At 49.3% G+C, this 23,377-nt stretch overlaps 1 protein-coding gene across 2 annotated transcripts in view; it reads left to right on the top strand.

Annotated features, from left to right (window-relative positions):
• ANO8 (anoctamin 8) overlaps window positions 1-23,377 on the top strand; it is a 525,215-nt gene that overhangs the window by 427,498 nt on the left and 74,340 nt on the right. The window contains exons 11-13 of one of the 2 annotated variants that reach the window (XM_069648985.1): window positions 9,770-9,825; window positions 12,952-13,026; window positions 16,730-16,873. In XM_069648985.1, coding sequence (XP_069505086.1) covers window positions 9,770-9,825; window positions 12,952-13,026; window positions 16,730-16,873 — 275 coding nt within the window. The remainder of the gene's footprint in view (window positions 1-9,769; window positions 9,826-12,951; window positions 13,027-16,729; window positions 16,874-23,377) is intronic. The other variant, XM_069648993.1, reaches the window with a different exon arrangement.

Here is a 23,377-nt window from a genome sequence, read left to right as displayed (position 1 = left end):
GAAGGCACTGCCTCTGGTGGCAGCAGCACCATAGGTGACACCCCATTGATGGCAGCATGCTCCGACACAGAAAACGGGGATGCCGAAGTCAGATCCATCCATGACCTGTCCCAATCCCCCTGTCTGTCCCATCCCGTACAACATGAGGATACCACGCAGGGGCACCCACAAGACGACGACTGGCCATCCCCCACAAGCCCTGTGGCAAGGCAACATGAGGACAACAGCCCCTCTGTGACACCCCCGCAAATGGCCATGGCCCAGCAGAGGCAACAGTCCCTCGACCAGTTGATCGAACAACAGCAGCAACTGGCCACACTCCTCAAGGACCGTGCCGATGAATGTGGGGGCACTAAGGCAGACATAGAAACATCAACTGAGACACTTAGGGCAGAAATGGAGAGAGGTACAGAGACGCTAAGGGCACAAATTGAGAGAAGCACCGAGAGCCTGAGGGGGGAACTGCATGCGACGTCCAAAGACGTATGTGCCGAACTTGCCGCAGTGCGCCGTGTGCTCACTGAGCTCTCGCAAACCCTTAGGGACATGCATGGACGTGAGCAGGCAGACACATCATCCGTTGCAAGTTCCGTCCAGGGCAGCCCCCAACGTAGATCTGGAAGGAACCTGCGCTCCACAGGCAGGGGTGCCCCTGATACCCGCAGAGGGGGCTTGCAATAGCGACAGCCCACTGACAATGAGCATCTTTGGACACTGGTGTTCGGGGGGGAGGTAGGAGGGTGGAGGGGGTGTGTTGGGCTCACTTGGGTGGCGGGTCGATAGGGTGTTCAACATGACATCACATATGCCATAAAGTGCACGATAAACCAATGAGATGTGTGGACATTGATCTTTGTGTACTAGGCCATCATAGGCGTAGAGTCCATATTGTGCATGTCCCAGACACACGCAGTGCCACGAGTCCCGTGTCCATGTATCAGCCACCAGGCGTGAGTGCTAGAAGCATACATCAATGAGATGCTGACGAATGTCACGGGCCTCCGGTGCCTCGCAGACTCCATGAGGTGCTGCCACATCCCCACCCTCATCATGACCATCATCAGGTGCTTGCAGTTCTGCGTCAGGGGGCATGGGCACATTTCTACGTACGCACATGTTGTGGAGCATGACACATGCCATGACCATCTTTCCAACCTTCTCATGGCGGTACAGGAGTGCCCCGCCAGACCTGCTGAGGCAGCGGAAACGGCCCTTCAGTAGGCCGAATGCCTGTTCTATGACTACACGGGTACGTGAGTGGGCATGGTTGTAGTCCTCCTCATGCTGGTCCCGTGGGTTCCGGACTGGTGTGAGGAGCCATCTCTTCAGTGGATATCCAGCATCACCTGTATGTGGACGAGAAACGTATGATGTGGAATGCCATTGATACGTACGCACACTCCCCCCCCCCCCCCTTCCTGCCAGGTCATTGCCAATTCACATACCCCACATCATCATGCATGTAATGAGACTCACCGAGTAGCCAGGATCTGTTCCCTGCGTGTCGCTCCATGTAGCGTGGTATTGTAGAGTTCCTCAAGACCATAGAATCATGGGTTGATCCAGGGAATCGGGCACAACAATGTGTAATGATCCTGTTGGAGTCGCACACCATTTGTACATTCAGGGAATGAAATTGTTTTCGGTTGCGGTACTGGGCCTCCATGGCATGTGGGACGACCAATTCAACATGGGTGCAGTCGATGGCACCAATGCAACCCGGTATGCCGGCAAGTGCATGGAATCCCACTTTTGTGTTGGTAATTTCCTGCTCCGAGCGTGGTAGGGAGATGTAGTCGTCTGCGTGCTGCAGGAGGGCATCGAGCACTTGCAATAGTGTCCGTGAGAACAGTGGCTGAGAAATGCCATGCAACTGTCCGACTGTGTGCTGGTAGGTGCCTGTGGCCAGGAAGTGTAGTACAGACACCACCTTCAGTAGGGGTGGGATGGCGGTTGGGCTACCTATCATGCTGACAAGGTCAGCCTGTGTCATGTCCACAATGGCGGCTATGGTGTCCCGGTCCAGACGGTAGAGGGTGTGGATCTGCTCATCAGTGAGGTTGAACGGATGTGCTCGGAGGCGTGGTATTGCGGGCTGCCTGCGTGGTGGTAGTGGCTGTGCTGGTGGGCCTTGCTGGCCCTGCCTTGGCCTCCTCCTCCTCCTGCGTCTCCTCCGTGCGGCTGGTTGTAGTTGGTGTTCGTCTTCTTCTTGGAGTCGGAGCACTTGCAGTGCTATCAGGTCCCCCAGGGCCAACATCGCGAGTCCTGCCGGTAGCATTTCGGTGTGGTTGTGGGAGGAGACTGGCTGTGCAATTTATGTGTTTCCAGGCTGTATGGCCTCCACCTGTGGTGATTAATTCCACCTGTGCAAACTGCTCTCCCCTTTGGCCGAGCACGTCCCGCGCACAACGCTGCAATTCGGGGAATGGTATCTTGCTATTGCAATCATGTATTTGTACCCGATGGCCGTGTAAGATTGGTTGATATGTTCATTCTGCTGTGGTCCCATTGTTTCCCATACTATCTGTGCAGTCGCGAACAGACTTGTGAAGGGTCAGTGGAACGTAGTACTCGAGTAACGGTGGGCCCTCATGCATCACTGTACCGAGTTGCAACGAAGGGCGGGGCGTCCCATTTGTGGGTGAAGGCAGTTGCCATTTTCACACACAGCCGCACTCGATGGAATAATTAGTGATTTCAAACGGCCACAGATGCCTTTTCGACGTGATGTTGCAAATGAGGAATTCGAAGGGCGGCGCTTTCGGTTTCCAGCTAGCGGCGAGGAGATGCCCACAGGTCTGACTGCAAATGTAACGTTCTATTGTTCAATGTCCTTGAGACAGGGCCCATGGCGAGGGAGCAATGATTGATATGAATAGTTTGGGATGCGCAATAGCTACGTGGGCGATGAGGCCGGCCGTTCCCAAATACATGTTACTTCACAACACTGGAATTACGGGCTGGGGCACTGTGGATTTAGCAGGCTGCATAACGCACAGACTCAATGGATGTTTCTAATGTTATGTGAGTAATTATTCAGGCGTTTTGATCCCGGGATGAGGGAATGATGAATGGATGCATGGGCAGGTGATTTGATACAGAGTTTGCCATGTACAGGGCTTCTTGGGATCTATCCGCCTCCCCTACGCTATGTGATGCAGGGCTGCCATAGTGGGACCATCGTCTATCTGGCCTTGTTGAGCCCTCCCTGTCTCGACGCGCCCTCAGACACTTGTGTCCATGCACGTTAACATTCCCATCTGATGGATTCTGTTTTGACAGACGCATGCACAGGTACACTCGTTTGTGATGGTGTTTGCACCTCGATATAGATGGTTATGAATCGCAAGTGGTTTTGGGGTGGTGATGATCCTTTGGAGTGGGCTAGCATGCATATGGCTTTGGATTTCGTGTGATCATTGAAGTGAGTTGTTCGAATGTAGTTCTGATGGCCATTCTGTTCTTGTTCTTTTCTTTTGGTTGACAGGTATCTCCTCCCCTTTTGCCACTGCCATCTGTATGCCACTCCTGCAGATGGATTTTACTCCCGACACCTGCTGCTTCGTGTTAATCAGTGGAGCAGCATTACGATCTTATGGGACGATCGCCAATGGCCCACATGCCCTTACGCAGTACTGGTGGCTCGGAGCAACATTTCGGCCTTTCAGCTGGACTAGTGCCTCCCCATTGGGTCGGCCCTGCGGTTCTGTGCGCTTCCATGTTGCCTTTTCGTACGTGAATGTGGCTCTGTGTACCATGGGGGAACAGGGCGACACACAGGTAGTGGCTGGTCATTTCTTGCGGATGCAGCCCACAATGGTGATTAGTGTTTTGGAGTTCATGGCCTGATGGCTGTATGGGCTTGGTGACTTTGATGTGCATTAAAATTTCTATTCTGATTTGGCCCGTGTAGCGTTTTTCTTTGCAAGTGATGTGGCATATGCCTATTTGGGGGGCGATGTATTGTGAGGTGATCTGCATTGGGTTCCAGCTTCGGGGTTTAGTTGCGTGGTACTGTGCTGGGCGCGTTTGCCTACGAAGCCCAGTGAGGTCAGGGATGGGGGCTGCCAATATGACTGTTTGAATGTTGTCATGCTCAGGGGCGGGGGATTGGGTTTTGTGTAACAGATGCCGGTCAGCCAGGTGGACTGGTGGAATGATGTGATTTTCGGAATATTGCTGGTCACAGGTGCCTGTGTTTGCGTGCGTTTCTTGGTGGGGGACTGTGGTCATGTCCATTGGGATGGCTTCTGTATTCGTGCCATCTGTGCCCTGCAGCTCCCATTGGCCCCTCTTGTGTTTCTTTTGTTCGTTGCCATGCATGGGTGACTTGTACATTTCAATGGTTGCATTGTGACTTCATTGCACCTACGGGGAGTTGTACTTTGTGGGCAGGGAGCGGTGTACAGGCACTCAGTGGGGCCGTTTACGGTTGATTCGCGATGCCGTACTTCTCGCCATGGCGGAATGGTACATTACGCCATGCCTGATGGCGTTAGGTACATGTCCGCTAGGGTCGGAATTGGCGTACCCTTGCGCCATGGTGGTGTTTGCGGTTTGGCATGGCGCGCGCGCGCGTGCTTGGTGCAGTTAGCGTTGGCGTTCACTACGGTGTCGCTAATGGCTTCGTACTTTGCGGTGACGGGTCATAGTCGCACCGAGCGCTATTCGATGGCGGTATTGCATTTCCGCCATCGTTTTCCCCTTTCCGCCAGGGTCGTAATGAGGGCCACAGTGAGATCAGGTGGTCCTGCAGGCGGCACTCTCGTGGCCTAGCACGGTTAAGGACAGGCATCTTTGATGTGAGCATAAACCCATGCTTCGGTGCATACGTGAAAAGACGCCGCGAGTCAAAGGTATAATCACAACAGAAAAGGGATATCGACTGTCCCTGCACAGAGGCCATGTTAGGCTCTGGCACCTTGCTGGAAGGAGAGTTTCGATATACACAGCAGCGTAGCTTTACCTGTAAAGTGGAACACACTAAACTGTGGGTGTTTTTGGGAAACTGTTATAAATATATGAATAAAAGGTAATTTTGAGCCAACTCTGGGAAGTGCTAAATCCGGAGTTGTATGAAAAGGATCCCCAACTCCCCCTTGCTGGACTACCCATCCTTTACGACTCTGGACCTGCTTTTGAAATGCGGCCAAGATAACTATGGTGATCGAGCAGTGGATCAACATAGGCGTTGTAGGTCAATTTTCTACTTTGGCTTCAATCGTGCGCAGGTTACCATATAGAGGCAGTGAAGTGCTCCTGCAATGCCTTCTGGGAAAATAAGAAAAAAGAGAAGATGGCTGATGGGGAATTTTTCACACCACGTGACTCAATGGGCTAACGGTGTTCTTTGGAGCATGCGTCCCTCACTTCGTCCCCATCCCAAGAATGCTTCATGTGACAGTTGGCGCATCGATAAGACCGTGACGCGATTAGGAGGCAAATTTGATTGCCTGATTGAAAAGGGGGCCCTGCTGGGGACCAGAACGGCGACCATGCAGCAGAAAACCTCTGAGATAGAAAAGCAGATTATCAGACAGTAACTGTGATAAAGCAGCTGAGTAAGGAAGTGGAGGCAGTGATGGAGGGGAACAAGGCCATGGAAAGGAGAGTGGAAGAACTTGAAAATGCAGTGCGCACAAAGCAAATTAATCGTGTGGCCTCCTGTTGGGTGCAGAAGGCAATGACCCGATAGCCTTTGTCGCCTCCTGGCTTCCAGAGGTGTTGGGCTTGGACACTGAAGAAGACCCATTATACATAGACACGTGCTATAGAATTAAGCAACACAAACGTGATAAAGAGTGATCCTGCATTGGGACCTGCACTAATTGCTAAACAGTCTGATGCCAGAGACAAAGGATGTCTAAAGCTGCTGAAGAGAAGGGGAGCCTGGAATACCAAGAGAAGAGGCTCCATCTATTCCCAGACTTGGCACCGGGCACGGAAAAGAGAAGGAGACTTATAAATGCCTTAAAGAGGTGATGTCTCGCCTGTGGAGGAAAGGTAGGCATTCTGCACCCTGCGAAACTCAGGGTAACGTGGCAAGGGAAAGAATACATGTTTTGAGGCGCTGAGAAGGATGACGAGCTTCTGAGTTCCCCCACCCAGAACGATCTGCAGAAGAAGGTATAATACGAGGTGTTCCGGCAAGTGGCTCTACTGAATAGCAGCTACATGTCTCTGTGTAGTAGGTATGCTCTTGTTGCCCTCGTGCATTGACTCCACTGGGTGGGTTAGTGAGTCCGAGACAGTTGTATGGGCATGGGGTATTGGCAGGGGGAAGCGGACCATTCTCTTATGTATATGTGAGCTTTTTGTGGACGTTAAAGAAGTGACAGTGGGGCTCCCTGTAGCTTAAAGTTGATTCACCTCCCCCCGCACAGTTAGAGAGAGAAGGCACCCTCCGATTGTTATGATGTTGTGGTAAAATGTTGATGTTTTTGAGGTGGGGTGGCCCTTCACATGGTGGACATAGCTCATGTAATGTCATTATTAAAAACCTTTAATAAAGAAAAAGGCATTTAAAACGAATGTGCCACGGTTGTACCCGTATCCCCAAAAACCTGCTGACCCCAATAACCTGGCCAGTAGCCATCGTGTTTCCCTTCACTCCCACTACTCCAAAGTCCTCAAAGAAGTAGTATTTCATCGAATTAGTAGCTCTCTTGAGCAGAGCAATCTCTCCGACCCCCTGCAGTCTGGATTCCACTGCTGACATGGCAATGGCCCACCTTCCTAACTTCATCACCACTCCCAACCACGCTAACCTTAACCTCTAACCTCATTGTACTGGATCACTCTGCAGCCTTCCGTATGGTCAGCCACACCTCCTTCCTTCAGAACCGGCATCTTTCCTTAGTATCGAGGGAATGCAGATTTCCTGGATAGCCTTCTATCTCGCTGACCAATCTTTCTTCACTTTGTGTAACACCTCTGAAAGTCACCTGACCTCCCTATGGAAGTTACCTGACCTCTCTGCCTGCACCTCCAAATGCCTTTCTGGCATCCAACATCGGATGGCACTCCAGTGCACTAGGCAGAGACTGGCGTTCTGTACCTACCTGCCAATAATTGCCTACTCCATACCCTTTCCCCCCAATGTCCTCACACCATCCCCCATCGCCTGAAACCTAAGAGTGGTTTCATAGCAAACTCTTGCGTCTCAAATTGATCACATTGACGGTGACCAATGTCAGGCACAAGCCACTTATCAAGAACATCCTTCCCCTTTACACCCGTCACTGCCAAAACACTCCTCTCCACACTTTGCTTAGTCATCTAGACTGTCACTCCTCTCTACACTTTGCTTAGCCATCTGGACTGTCACCCCTCTCCACACTTGGCTTAGTCATATGGACTATCGCTCCTTTCCATACTTGGCTTATTCATCTGGACTGTCACTCCTCTCCATACTTTGCTTAGTCGTCTGGGCTGTCACTTCTCTCCACACTTGGCTTAGTAATCTGGGCTGTCACTCCTCTGCACACTTTGCTTAGTCATATGGACTATCGCTCCTTTCCATACTTGGCTTATTCATCTGGACTGTCACTCCTCTCCATACTTTGCTTAGTCGTCTGGGCTGTCACTTCTCTCCACACTTGGCTTAGTAATCTGGGCTGTCACTCCTCTCCACACTTTGCTTAGTCATATGGACTATCGCTCCTTTCCATACTTGGCTTATTCATCTGGACTGTCACTCCTCTCCATACTTTGCTTAGTCATCTGGACTGTCACCCCTCTCCACACTTTGCTTAGTCATCTGGACTGTCACCCCTCTCCACACTTTGCTTAGTCATCTGGACTGTCACCCCTCTCCACACTTGGCTTAGTCATATGGACTATCGCTCCTTTCCATACTTGGCTTATTCATCTGGACTGTCACTCCTCTCCATACTTTGCTTAGTCGTCTGGGCTGTCACTTCTCTCCACACTTGGCTTAGTCATCTGGGCTGTCACTCCTCTCCATACTTTGCTTAGTCGTCTGGGCTGTCACTCCTCTCCATACTTTGCTTAGTCGTCTGGGCTGTCGCTCCTCTCCATACTTTGCTTAGTCGTCTGGACTGTCACTCCTCCCCACACTTTGCTTAGTCGCCTGGGCTGTCACTCCTCTCCACACTTTGCTTAGTCGCCTGGGCTGTCACTCCTCTCCATACTTTGCTTAGTCGTCTGGGCTGTCACTCCTCTCCATACTTTGCTTAGTCGTCTGGGCTGTCGCTCCTCTCCATACTTTGCTTAGTCGTCTGGACTGTCACTCCTCCCCACACTTTGCTTAGTCGTCTGGACTGTCACCCCTCTCCACACTTGGCTTAGTCATATGGACTATCGCTCCTTTCCATACTTTGCTTAGTCGTCTGGGCTGTCACCTCTCTCCACACTTTGCTTAGTCATCTGGGCTGTCACTCCTCTCCACACTTGGCTTAGTCATCTGGACTGTCACCCCTCTCCACACTTGGCTTAGTCATCTGGACTGTCATTCATTTTAATGATTGACTTGGCCAGCTGGACTATTATTCTGTCCTGCTTCTGGGCAGCCATCCCTACTCTCTGGTCCGCAATATCAAATTGTTTTGCATGGTCCTCCGCATCTCTACAACTTTCCCCTGCACCTCCACCACTGCTCACCACCTCTATGCAGATTGGCTCGCAAGACAACCCTGATCCAGACTCAAATTTCTGCTGCCCCTCCTGAAGTCTACCCATGATGGCTAATCCCACCTCCCTTGCAACCAGCTAACTCAATTACCCACTACTATCCATCTTGCTCCCTTCGCTTTCGTGTCTCGGATCTGCTAAAGCCCACCCTCCCGCAAGTAGTCGCGCGCTTCTGCTCTGTCCCACCCTGCCTCCATCCAGACATGAAATATAACATTACTATTCCACCACTTCACTCTACCACAGAACTCTGCCTCTCCTGCGTGTTTTACCATTTTTGCCAAACTTGTTATCTTGACCAAAATGTATTGAAACCATCGATATGCAGGTGTAACTCCACTGCAGAGCCCACCATTCTCACTTGCAAACTTCACGGTTGGGTAATTCTTCTCAAGGAGCTGCCTCCTGTGTATGCACCTGTCACCAAGAGGTTTTTCTGCCTTTGTAATGTGCCACTTTCTCAATTGATACTTTTATTTATACTGTTAGCACGGCCACAGCTTGGGCGCCTCTATGCCCCCGGGCTGCTTGCGCGCTATACAAATTTAAATAAATAAATGTTCTTTACTCTAAAAAAATAAAATGATGCCTGCAAGCTTTCTTTTGCTCCAAGTAACTTTCCAAACATTGTGTGGTGGCCTTTCTTCCCCATTACAGAGGCGCCAGTGAAAATGAAAGGCATCTAAGCAAGCAAACTGCTTCCAAAGGGCCTTATTTAAGAATTTAATAAGCCCCACATAGACGTTCATAGAGCATGATAAATTTAAATTAGCAAAAAGTCTCTGAAAATGTTCTTAGCAATCCTTATAGACTAAACGAACTGCTTGTAGAAAGTAAATGCTTTACACTGCTTGGTAACTATTTAAACATTCCAACAGTTTAATAAGCGTGTGACAAATGTTAAGCAGACATTTCTTCCATCTTGGGGAGCGTACCAGTTGTAAGCACATCAGTTGTAGTCCTGTCACCACTGGGAGCAGCCCGAACCGCTACAACACACCCCCTTTGCTTTTGAAAACGGGCAGCCCAGACATGTTTCTGCCTTTTTGGGCTTCATCAGGGCTGTTCACTTTCTTCCTGAAGGACAAAGCATCCATTTTGCTCTCTTCTCTTTCAGAGAACTACAGGCTCCAGAGTGCCTACGAGAAACATCTCATCATCAAGATGGTCCTGGTGAGTAAAGCCGGGCACCCACAAGTATTGCAAGGTCCCGGCAGTCAGGAGTCCAGTTAATATTTTGAAGTTGCAGTAGTAACCCCTCTAAATTTTAGTATTTTGAGGTACACAAAGATTCTTTTGAGCAAGTGTAATTGTATTTCACTTTTAAAAGCAGAGTGTTCTGTATACAAAAGCATGCAGCAAGACCCCTGTTATGGAACAGTATATTGTAGCCCTCCTGGGCGATTATGTGACCCACGCTGGAGCCTTCTTTATAGTGGAGATGCAGTAGAAGCCCTACTGTGCAGTGGAGAGGCCAATTGACCTCTTACTGTAGTGGAGTTGGCGGCATTAGAGTAGCCAGATGTGCATGAGAGGGTGGACCTGCACCACATAAGGTGGGCCTAGGGTGCTTGTCGCATTAAACTAAGGGAGACATATTTATCGAATTGCAGTCGTTTTTTTCACGCTCCTGTGACCGAGCTCAAATGTAAGCTTTTTTAGGTGTTTGCATTGTAAGCAACAGATGTTACTATTCTCCAACCAATCATTTGATACTCAATGGATCGACTGTGTAAGCATGAAAAACAGAAAGGACTATTCCAGAATTCTAACATATGCATGCAGGTTCGCCAAAGAGGCCTGGGGTCTATACATGTGTACCTAGTCCCATGTGATGAAACATCCTAACTGGCTTCCACGCCCCTTGTTCTCCCAGGTGCTTTCTCTGTATTGCACCCAATGTTTGACAGTGCTCCTTTGCTTTGGCTGGTATGTTTGCACTATGTAAGTCCTATACAGACATACATGGGTGAATGTTTACCCTGCTGCTGCACCCCAGTAATCTCCATACAAATAACTGCTGAGTGTGAGGATTATAAAGCTAGCAATGCAGGCAAACCCCTGCCCGCTTTTCTCACCCATCTTCTTGATTCATGCACTTTTTCAAGAACCTGTGCTGAAACATGGCTCTCCAATCATGTTCTGCAAGTCCCGGCATTTTTTTTTTGTTTCACAGATCATTTTACATCCCTGCACCTTTTTATAAAAATACCAGAATGCAATATGATGTGAGCCTAAAAGCACCTTATTTCACACCTGGTGTGGGACAACTTGAGATCATGCTCCATGAGTTGCAGTGAGTTCAACATTTCAGCACCTATGTGGTAATGTGTTTGTAGGCCTTTTTGGCACAGGCAACCCTTTTATGTGAATTCCTAATGTACATAACCGTTGCAGTTCGACAAACATGTTTAACACGTTGTTTGCGCATCATATGTAAATATGCATACTCCTCAACTGTCAACAACCATTGTTAGCACTGCTGGGCGGGGAGTGCCCACAATGGCAGGTTGGCCACTGGAGAAATGAGCTGTGCCTTCCCCCTCATGCCTCACCCTGTCCATGCCACTGGTTGGCGGCAGACACCTCCTGTATGATGAGGATGGAGGTTGGCCCTTCTCTTTAGTGGAGATGCCAACAGACTATTCTCCAAACAGGCAATGCCAGTAAACATTTCCCAGGAGTTGAGATACCGTTGAACCCATCTCTATGGTAGACAGGGTTGTTGACTCTTTTCTGAAGTAGAGCTGGTGGCAGACCCTTGTTTCTAGTGGACATGTCATTCACCCCAACTCTTTGAGATGGTGGAACATCCCTTAACTGCTAGGCTATTATGCATGTCTATGCTTACAGGACGATTTTACGCATACTCGTCCTCAGCACTTAAGGTGTTAGGTTAGTGGTGATGGTATTAGAACATTCTCACTTATGGAGATGGCAGTAGACTCTTCAATATAGGTTGGTAGTACCTGCTCTATAGCGGAGATCGAAGTAGACTCTTCACTATATGTTGGTAGTGCCTGCTCTGTATTGGAGATGGCAGTAGACCCTTCTCCAAAGTGAATGGGATGGTAGTACCTGCTCTGTAGTGGAGATGGTGGTAGACCGTTGTCTATCGTGAACAGGATGATGGCACTCTTTAGTGGCGATGATGTATACCCTTCACTTTAGTAGACCCTTAGTTTTGTAGGACACTTTTCTGGAGTTCTCCTCATACGGCCTAAGTTGTCAGCAGTTTACTGCAGTTGAGCTCCTGCTGAGCATACAATTTAAAGCATCTAATCAACCTGCCCAAGTCCTAGATCCATTAAACAGAAAAACGATTACAATATGCCTACATTTGGATTCCTCTGTAAGGAATACAGAGACTAGATCAGGAAACGTGGGCTACCTTATGACTCATTAGTCCTCATGCATAACGATGGAGAAGGTGAAGAAGCTGTCTCACGGGAGGAGAATTCTGAGTTCTTTATTATAAATCAACATACATACTTCAGGCTCCATCATTCTCAGTCCACTGCCTTCATTTGAGCCCACACACTATGTACCAAGAGAGGCTTCACCTCTCTGTGCATCACTTAAGGAAATCATCCACTCTGTCTCCATACCTACTACTAGGGCCTTCCTCCGGCTGACATACCAGCAGGAACTCCTTAACGTCCGGAAAAAAGCCTCAAGACCTTTCTTCTTACCTCTTCCTTTTCCTCCTCCCTTCTCTGCTAATCGTACAGTAGCATGATTGATGTGCAGGGCCCTTATGTATCCTCGGGGCCTGCCCCCCCCCCACATCTCTCATCCCAGCCGCTGTCTATTTACTGCACTTACTTAGGCTCACCCTTCCCACAGAAGGTTGCACTTACCTTCTTCCCTTCTTAGCCAGAGCGCCACAGCACCTATCCCTTACCCCCTGCCCTCCGCACTTGCACACGTACTGAACATTCCCAAAGCATAATAGGTTTGTCTCCCCTCCCTGTGATTCTCATTATTTGTTTGTACTATTCATTCAATTATTTATCTCTGTTGTAATTATCTACCTTCCCCGTCCCCATCCTGTTAGCCTGTGGGCGCTTTGAAACAGTTTTGCTAATTGTATAAGCGCCTAACAAATGACCAAGAAATAAATAAATAAATAGGGCAGAGCCGTCTGGGGGATTACAAGAAACTCCACATGCATGATGGTATCCTCGAAGGGAAGCCCAACACAGGTCTGTTTCTGCACCTGGGGGGTGGGTGCATGCCAGGGGAGTATAGTTCCACATGCTAACAGGCCACTGTGTTTTGTATCTCTACTGTCTGCAGTTCCAGTTTGTGAATTCTTACCTGAGTCTTTTCTACATTGGATTCTACCTGAGGGACATGGAGAGGCTGAAGGAGGTAAGCGGTGTCTATGAGGCGGGAGCGGGAATCTCTCCCCGGGAGGCCATTGAAATTTTGTAATGCATCTCCTCTGCCTCGACTGCTCTCCGTTCTCCTTATCATGTACCCTACGCTAACCATTTCTGTGCTTTCTTCTTCCTCTGAGAGCCAGCCCTCCCTTCTATTGTGGTCTTTGTCAGCCAACTCTGTATCACTTTGCTCTCTGCTCAACGCCTTTTCTCCCCCCTCTCTGCATGCCTCCTCTGCTCCTTGCCATCTCTGCACTCATCCATTCTATATTAAGTTTCCTTGTGCTTTAACATCCACATGTGCCCTGTTCCACCTCTCTGCCCCTACCCCAGCATCTCTCTTCTTTGCCTTTTCTGCCCTATCAGCATCTCTCCTCTTTGCCTTTTCTGCCCTCTCAGCATTTCTCCTCTTTGCCTTTTCTGCCCAATGCTAGCCATCAAGAGTCTCTGCCTATTCTACCCTCTACCAACATCTCTCCTCTTTGCATTTGCTGCCCTTTGCCAATCTCTCTTCTTTTTGCCTTCCCCAGCCCTCATACTCGCCCTCATCGCTCACGTTAATACTTTGTCTTCCACCCATAATTTATCTGCCATCTTTACCGCCCACCTGCATCTCTCTCCCGCGTGTCTGCCCTCCTTCAGCATCACCTGTGTCTGCCCTTCCGCCTTCTCTCAGCTAGGCATCTCTGGCCCGCCACTTCACCATAACCGGTCTTTCCCCCTACTCATTCTCACCTCTCGGCACATGCACAGTAAGTTGCATCGTCTTATCCCGCCACCATATCCTCACGTGTTTCATTGGCCACCTCCCACTGGTTACTGCAGTGCCGGCTCCAAGTCTGCCAGGGCCCTGTGTCGAGATTTTTCTGTGTGCCCCCGGGGCGCATCTGAAAAGCTTTTCTCCCTGTCCCTCACTGACTGCTGCCCTTAAACACACAATAATGGAACAACAGGGGGCTCAGTTGCTGTGTTTGATCGTGTCAATTAGTGAACCCGTTGGTTTACTAAATGACACGAACAAACACAGTAACGCAGCCCCCTGCTGTTCCTGAATTTTGTGTTTAAGGGCGGCGACAGCCTCGGGTGATTTTTCTTTTTTTTGTTAGGTGCTGGCTCCTCACCAATTGAACTAATAGAAAATAAAGGCCTCTTTGCCTCCAGCAAACTGTCATGCAAACTTAAGTATCAGCACAGTGCTGCCCTTTATGTGCGTGGGGGGGGGGGGGGAGGGCGGGCGGGGTACTGGGGGTGGGGGGGGGGTTGGGGGTGGGGGCAACCTTGTTCGGCCACACCCTGTGAACCCACCTTCAGCCAGCTCCGAGTTACTGACACCATGGGACATCTCCCCTTGTTGGCCGGTATCCAGGCATTCCTTCGAATACATAGTTTTGAATGCCAAAGTTTCGAGAGAAAAAAATGCACCGAAGAAATGCATTTTTTTTGTAGGTAACGTTTTTTTTTTTTTTTTACTATAATGGGTTTTAAGGTGTAAAAAAACAGGGGTTGGGGGATTCCCCCATTAAATTATCTTTTTTTTAAAAAAAATGCATTTTTCGATGCATTTCTATTCGAAACTTTGGAACACACATCATAGCGATTGGTGGTGCTATTCCTGCTCTGACAACCAGCAGACCACTCTGCCTGAAATATGTTGTGCAATGTGTGGAGCAGACAGCCTTCATGTAGTAGAAAACCAAACCCCTGGAAACGACAATCACTGCCCTTGCCCTGCCTGTATTAGGGCGGTATGACATTGAGAACATCAACTCTTCAGCCGTCATCTGTAGGACATCAGAAACCGGGACACAGCTTTGCCCCAGATGCCGGTAGGAGCGTACGCCACATCACTTGGTGGAGAAAGTCATCCCAGCCCACATGGGGTTATGGAGGCAACATGGATTCAGATATTGGAAATACCAGACTACGAGTCGTTCATTGCCACAGATCCCTCGTCCTCATCCAACTGATCACTGCCCCCCGAAATCAAGGGTGTTATGAACTGTGTGCTTCTGGGAAGCCATAGTGCGGCAGCCTGGCGTTGAAATGTGGGGGCTGGAGAGGTGATACCGCCTGATGGCTGGGACTGGATCACAGGGTGAAGAAATCTTGTAACGGATGGCCTCAATACAAGTAGAGGGGTTTTGGGCTGGTCCAGTATTGGGCAGGCTGGGGGCTGGCAGCTGCCTGATGGCTGGGACTGGATCATATGGTAGGGAGAATGGTGAACGGTGTGGGGGAGTGGTAGAATCAGAGGGCAGGTGATGGATTAAGAGTGAGGGCAGACTGGCGCAGGATAGGGTGGTGTTGAATTGCAGGATAGGACGCCTAGGGCTGGTGGTAAATTGTGGGGTTGGTGATCAGCCTGACACTGGATTGCGGGGCTGGGGGACAGGGGGGATAGACATGCGGGTAGATCACAATGAGGGTCAGGGACAGGCTGGTACCAAACAAAAGGGATGGGTTTCTGATGGCACAAAATCATGAAGACCATGCTACCATGTTGCAGGAGGAGACCACTGGCCCTAGTGAAGAATGGAATGCTGGATTGAGAAGCAGAGGAGTAAGGTTGCAGTGGAACATGATGGAGGCTGGTGTTTGATTGCAAGCGAGTTAGGCACTGGAGTGAGCACGTAGGCATGGTGCCAGAAGTGCGGGCAGGAGGGAGAGGATGGTGCAGATAATGGAGGAGAGGGGAAGACTGGTTCCGGATTGTGAGTGTGTGGGAAGGCTGGCACCAGAGTTGGGGAAAGGCTAGTAGTGAAGTGAGGGCACAGATGGTACCAAATCTAGATGCTTGATCATCAAAGTGGCTGATGGTATGCCAGATTCTGAGAGAATGCAGACGGAGCAGTGAAGTGGATGCCGGATCGGTGGTGGGTAGGCATTTGCTGCTGATGCAAGAGAAATAGGGCAGGAAGGATAGTATTGGATCATGGGATAGGTTGATGCCAATGCTGCCAGCAGTCAGGTTTTGGGGCCCACACAGGATTGGACGGCGAGGCTGGTGCCAGGTCGGGCAGGGTAGTGGAGACTGGCACATGCATTGAGGTGATGGAGCAATGCATAGTCCTTTAGCTCCTCTCCAGGAAGAGAAACGCCATCTTGCAAGGTCAGACAGAACCTTTGTTACCTTATTAGCACCCGCAGTGGCATCACATTAGTGATCAGAATTAGTGAATGTGCTTGTTGCCCTAGTCCCACACACTTCAAGCCCTGCCAGAGCCCATCTTCTCCGACAGCAAGACCTTAGTTCATCCTTTTCAAAACCAGCCAATGCAATGTCTATTTGCAAACCAAGCACCACCGCTGTCCATCCTTTCCATAAATAACTGGCTACGGCCTTCTTCCCATAACATGCTCCACTACTGCTCAAATCCCTAAAAAGTGCCACTCTTGCCCCTACCCTCAACAAGACCCCACCCATGCCCATCCTCTATAACAAGCTGCTCCCCTGCTCATCCATAAGGCAAGCCCCATCCATGCATGCTTGCCAGCACTGCCCCTCCAAACAGCTTTGACAGCCGACCACGGATCACCCTCCTGATAACCAGCCCCACCTCTGGCGAACCCCGGCTGCATTTTATGTTTGATGTAGGGCTGATTTGAGTTTTGATGTCTTTGTTTTGTTGCTCTTTTCTTCCTTTTCCGTTCCTCCATCTTTTCATCCTCTGTCTCTTCCATCCCCTCTGCAGCTGCTGGTGATATTCTCTCTCACCCAGAGCTTTACCCGTCAGATCAGAGAAGCCCTCTGGCCATTCATCACCCTCCAACTCCACCTGTCAGTCATCTTCCTTAAGGGTCTCCTGGGCTTTGTCTGGAGACTGAGCAGGTCCAAAGTACGAGGGTGGGGCGTGGGGAGCATGGTGTGACTTAAAGCACTGACGCTGATGTTGCATGCATAAAGTGGGATACAAAATCAGGATGCAGGGGGCACTAACAAAGGGGCGTGGCCTACGTGCAGAGCATGGCCTCACAGTGCCTAATAGCAGAACAGTGCTGGGTGTGGCCTGACCAAAACAATCCATCATGAAACCCTGCAAACATGTATTTTGGGTCACTTGGCATGGCCTCAGGTGGTCTTGTTTGCCTTCAGTCTGCATATTGTAAATTCATCTTCATGGCTCGGTTTGTAAAATTAATTGTGGTCTATAAATAGATCGCTCACTTTAATATACACACAGCTCATTCAGTGACTAAACCACCCTCATTCTACTAATGCATCACACATGAGAAAGTGGAGGGCAATAGCACCAAAGTCTTGGCTGCTTTGTATAAAATCAAAGAGCATTTTGGGAACATAAGAATGACACCAAATGTTTAAATTTGAGAAAAACGCCTGTCATAGATATTCGAGAATGAAGCTGTCTCGAGTACGTAATGCACACTGGGGCTTGGTACTCATTTCTTTTGTTACAATGTTCGCCCTAACAGCAAAGTGTCTGCAAACCACGAGTCGTGTACTTAGTTAGACGGCCTCACTTTACAGGGATTCACCTGCTCTGCCTTAGCAGTTGCTGACATCTAATTTCCCTTTTTTATCTTAACGGCTGTGACAGGTCGTGGGAAGCGTTTCTGGAGACTTTTGGGGCTCCAGCCCACTTAATGCCCTGTGCCGTCTAATAATCGGGGACATGAGTGTGAGCTGAGGGGTCTAGGGAATCCTTGCCTCATATCCATGGAACAGAGAAAATGTAGGCCCCTCCAAACTACCCGGAATATGTACACAAAATAGAATGAGAAATGTATTGGCACACTGTTGCACTCTTTCCCGTAGGCTATACTTATTTTTGATCCTTTTAAACCTTACTTGTGCAAAGAATGAAAGATGCACACTTATTAGTCATTCATATGCACCAACAGTTTATGGGAAGTTTGCAGATTTATTCTTTGCACAGCCAAAAATCTTATATATAAAATGAGATAATTCTACAAGGATGCCAGTGCATTGGGGACCAGGCATTTGAACAGGCCTATATGCAAAACACCCTTAGCCTGACACCTGACTTTCACTCTCAGCCGCTCCTCTTGTGTGAAAGTCTGGCAGAGATTTCCAAACAGAGCAAGTCTCAGGCTATTTTATTTTCACATTTAGATCCTGCTGCTGTCTGAATGAGTATATGTGGTTCATCATTACATACACTTTAATGTTAGAGAGAATGTGTTGATACATGAAAAGCACCAAGCCTAGTATTCATTATACACTTTGTGATTCAAGCATGCAACCCTTGTGTCCTAAACATATTAATCAGATATCAAAATTTGTAGTTATTCTTATGTTTTTTAACTTCTAGTTCATTTTGTGCACAGCAGCCAAGACGCTCATTTGGTGCTATTTGCCGCTTCCCCTTTCTCATAAGAGTATTTCGAAAATGTACAAAAGTAGCCAAGCTGCAAATCTTGGAATGAAAAAATATCAGAAAATAATTAAATATTATACATTATAAAAAAAAAACACTTAGGGATGTTTCTGTATTAAGCTGATGCAATTCATCAGTGTTAGGTTGCCCTCTGCTGTCCAAATGGCAAAGTGCACCTCTTTGTGCTCTTTCACTTCAACAACAGCATCATATTAACAAACAGAATGAACACGGTTCTACGCGGTCACCTTCACCTTCCACTATCGCAGAAATTCGCAATCATTGCAAGTTACTTCTTTCCATCCCCACTTCTCTTCACGCAGTGCAGTGGTTCCAGTGTCAATGAACAGTTAATTTCCGATTCAACATTGCAGTCCCTAAAGAGAGAAACACTGTAGGATGAATACCTCCTCACAAGCTAAAATTGACAGTAGATGCTGTAATTATGCTACTACTCAATCTTTTGCCTTCATGGGGACTCCTCAGTGGAACAAATTTAGCAATTACGCGTCTGCAAAGAGACATCATAGATGCCCGTGTGATCGATGGAACTTAGATACTGTTCTTATACCGCTCATACCTCTCATTCCATCTGATACAATTATGCCTTTCAAATTCAAAAGAAGACAATGACCTATATGTTTAGCCTTTTCAATGATCAATAAGTCAGAGAGACCTACAATCCCTTCCTGGAAGCGATCAGTGTTAAATCCGATATAGAAGTGACCTTATGAACAATTGACTGATATTGACCTTTAAGATCTGCTAGAATGGCGTATGTTACACTGGAACAGCTAGTATATATATATATATTTCTGAGGCTTGTGGAATCTGCTTAGATCACATGCTGTGCATAGGCCGACATTTAGTGGAAGCTGCGGAGTATTACAGTTTGTTTTTCAAAACTCGAAAATGGGCGTCGACACAGGGCGTGCCAGTAATACTATCCCTAGTGTGACGTCCACTGTACCCAAGATCCCTCACGCGTCTAGGATCCTCATTGTTTTTTTCCGCCATACTGGTCGGAAGCATTTTGCGGAGTCCCCTGGCCTTAGCCATACTTTTGCTAAAATTTAAAATAATAATCTATTGACTTCCTTCCCCACCCCAACGTCGAACTTCGACACTCGATGCCGGCTGGAGAAGAAATCGACCGTCGGCTGCTGCACGACGGATTTGGGCCTCGGAAGGCCGCTGGCCTCGGCCCGGGCCTGGTAGGCCGCTGGCCTCGGCCCTGCAAGTAGGGAGAGTGGGGGGTGGTACATATTCTACACTCTTGGTATATAGGTACACCTTATACATTTCCTACACTTAACAGCCCGCTGCCTCAAGGTGCGTATGGAGGGTACCCCTTTTCAATTCTGCCCCAAGTGCAATCGCAAATACCCTTGGGTCGACAGGCACGCCACGTGCAATCTCTGCTTGCCGAGGGACCACCCCGAAGCGAACTGCAGAGCGTGTAGTAGGTTTAAACCTAAGACACTTAAGGACCGTTCGACGAAGCGTTGGGCCCACCACGACAGGCAGGCGGCCATGGCAGCGGAGGGCGCCTTCAGCGATGGCAGCGACGCCGTACTTTCGGACGGCGAGGGCATTACGGCGTCGAAAGACAGCCGAGCGCAGGTCCCCGACCTCGGAAGGTCGTCCGGCAGGGCGGCTATGGGGAAGACCCCCGGCGACACAAGCGCTTCACATACTACACACACTAAACACACTAAGTCCAACCGAGATTCGACGACGTCGAGTTCTCAGAAAGAGGCACAGACAGAACGGTCCGATTCGGTGTCCTCTGGGCGCTCTCGATCAAGAGCGCCGCATGACTCCAGGCAATCATCCACTCTTGCCAAGAGTGCCTCGCTCCCTAGGCTAACAGAAGTTCGATCGTCGGAAGACGAAGACGACTTCCACCCCCAGACTGCGCTCCAGGAGTCAGAGCCCGCAATTAAAGCCAGCGAGGCCCCACGCTCGAAGGACAGGGACACCTCTCCCGATCCTCAACGCCAGGCGTCGAAAAACTCCGGATCCACTAAGGGACAGGGAAAACATTTTTCTACGCACAGGGAGGGGGGAAAACAGCAGAAGAAACTACCTGTACATTCTTCCACACCTGTGAAACACTCCACCCCCCCTAAACAGACAGACAAGCCCAGGTCTGCTGATAGGTCCACAACCAGCAAAGCTACTCAAGATAAATCCCATAGACTTGCTGAGAGAGTCATTCCCAGTTCCAAAAAATGGTCCAGCGAAGACATAGATAGGGTCATGTCAAGAATGTCTTCTTTGGCTGATTTTTATGATAAAAATTCAGAACATTTCCTCTCGTATGATCCACAAGGGCCCACACCCTCAGGCTCTTCTGATCCTATCCCCCGAGTAAAAATTCCCGGTTTGAAACTCCGATGAGGTCAGACCCCTTCGAGGTACAACCTTATGCAAGACCATACTCACGGTATCAAGGAGAGGCTTCCTTTTGTGAAGACCAAGAATTTGGTATGATAGAAGAGCAAACCGGGACGGGCTACTATGGGGATGATGAGGACCAGGAAGAAGAAGAGGATGACCCGGAAACATACAGAGTAGATTCCCTGGTAGAGAACGAAGCCCCGGTTACCGACTCCCCGGTCGATAACCAACCCCTCCTAAATGAGGTTCTCGCTTGCGCAGCAGAACATTTCCACATTGACACCCATGGTGTACAGGAGGAAAGGGACTTCGCAGAAGAGTTAGTGGGAGGAAGGAGGCCTGTTGCCCAGACCATCCCTATCCTTAAATCCATTCAGCGGAGAATAGATCCGTCCCTGGTGAACCCAAACCTCACCAGAGCAGTCAATCCCAGGGTTGAAAAACTTTTCAGGGCAGCACAGTCTGACCCTCTCTATATAAGAGGACATCTGAAGCCAGACTCCCTAGTTGTCACCAACACTCGTAAGAGGGCTGGGACACCCTTGTCTTCGTCAGAAGCTCCTCCCGACAAGGAGAGCAAAAAACTATACGGTTTCGGCAGGAAGGTAGCCTCAACGTCCGCCTATCAAGCAAGGATTGCTAACTCCACCACCCTGTTGGCCAGCTACAACTGCCATCAGTGGGAAGAAGACGCGGCACTCATAGCCTCTGCTCCTGAACCGTTAAAGGGCCAATTAGCTCGGATTTCCGCAGAGGGTAGAGCCGTGTCTGGTTGCATTTTGAAAGCAGCCTTCGACGCCGCGGACAACGCAGGCAGATTGATAGCGGAGGGCACTGTTATCAAGAGACATGCGTGGTTACGGCAGTCTGGTTTTAAAGCAGAAACCCAGGCATCATTGTTGGACAAACCGGTGGAAACCGATCTGTTGTTTGGTAAGGCGGTCGAAGACGCACTGAAAAATGCCAAGGACGAATACGAGACACTCAAATCCCTTGGCCAGTTAACCAATAAACCCCCTAACCAGAGAGGGAATAGTAATTTTCGTCGCCCACACAGCCAAAATTCCCAGAGAGGATCTAACTATTCCCAGGGGCAGGGTACACAGTGGAACAACAACCAACAGTCTACCCAGGGTTACGGCAGAGGTAATAGGAGAGGTTGTGGTAAAGGCAGAGGCAGCCCCAGCAAGGGAGGCGGCACGCCTCCACCAAAGCAGTGACGCTCAGTTCAAGGTCCCTTCTCACGCAACCCCAGTAGGGGGACGCATTTCAAACTTCACCCAGGCTTGGGAAGGGATCACATCAGACAGATGGGTGCTGTCAACAGTATCCACAGGATATTGTATAGAGCTACTGCAGCGTCCCCGGAACCATCCTCCACAACAAAGAGTACACTCCTTAGAACATCAGAAGATTCTCCTCGAGGAGATCGCCATTCTTCTACAAAAGGATGCGATAGAACTCGTCCCGGAGCACCGGGTAAACAAGGGTATTTATTCAACTTACTTCCTTGTGCCAAAGAAAGACTTGACAATGCAACCAGCATTGGACTTATGGCCTGCCAACAAGTATGTCAAGTCCCAAAAATTTCGTATGACCATGCTACAAGAGGTAATCCCCCTCCTAAAAAAGGGGGATTACATGGCAACCTTGGATATGAAAGATGCTTATTTTCATATTTCCATGTTCCCAGCGCACAGAAAGTACTTGCGCTTCAAGGTGGACAGGCGCCACTACCAATTCAAGGTACTGCCCTTCGGGATAGCTTCAGCACCAAGGGTATTCACCAAGGTACTGGCGGTGGCGGCTGCACACCTACGCAGGGAGGCAATCCCAGTGTACCCTTATCTGGACGACTGGCTCATAACGGGGGAAACCCCAGGAATTTGCAGGACAAACATTCAAAGGACTATCGACCTCCTCCACGAGTTAGGCTTCTCAATCAACGAGAAGAAGTCAAGCCTGGTGCCAAGCACCTCAAAACAATTCTTAGGAGCAATCCTGCACACCCAGGAGGGGTTGACCTTTCCTTCAGAAGAAAGAATTCGGAATATACTACTGCAAATTCTGCATTATCAGTCCGGTCAACAAATAACGGTACGCAAAGCAATGCGTTTATTGAGCATGATGGCGTCATGTATTTACCTGGTCCCCCACGCGCGCCTGCACATGCATCCCATGCAGGAATGGTTGGCGAAACAGTGGTCTCAGGCAAGTAGTCAGTGGGACGATCTAGTGGTCGTTTCGCCAACACTGGTACAAAGCCTTCATTGGTGGACAAGAGAGAATCTCGCACAGGGGAAACCCTTTTACGATACCGAAGTACAGGCAGTAGTCACTACAGATGCATGTCTGACGGGGTGGGGAGCTCACCATCTCCACCACACAGCTCAGGGTCTCTGGTCTCACTCAGTGGCCAAGAACCACATCAACCTGCTAGAGCTTCTGGCAGTATTCAGAGCGCTTCAGGCGTTCGAGCCCCACCTACTAAACCTGTCAGTGCAAATCCGGACGGACAGCACTACAGCCATGTTCTACCTGAACAAGCAAGGAGGGACTCGCTCGCCAAATATGTCCAAG

This window comes from Ambystoma mexicanum, chromosome 1p, assembly GCF_040938575.1.
Source record: "Ambystoma mexicanum isolate Mex_15411 chromosome 1p, UKY_AmexF1_1, whole genome shotgun sequence".
In the NCBI taxonomy this organism is placed as follows: Eukaryota; Metazoa; Chordata; class Amphibia; order Caudata; family Ambystomatidae; genus Ambystoma; species Ambystoma mexicanum.
This window is presented reverse-complemented; position numbering and strand designations above follow the sequence as displayed.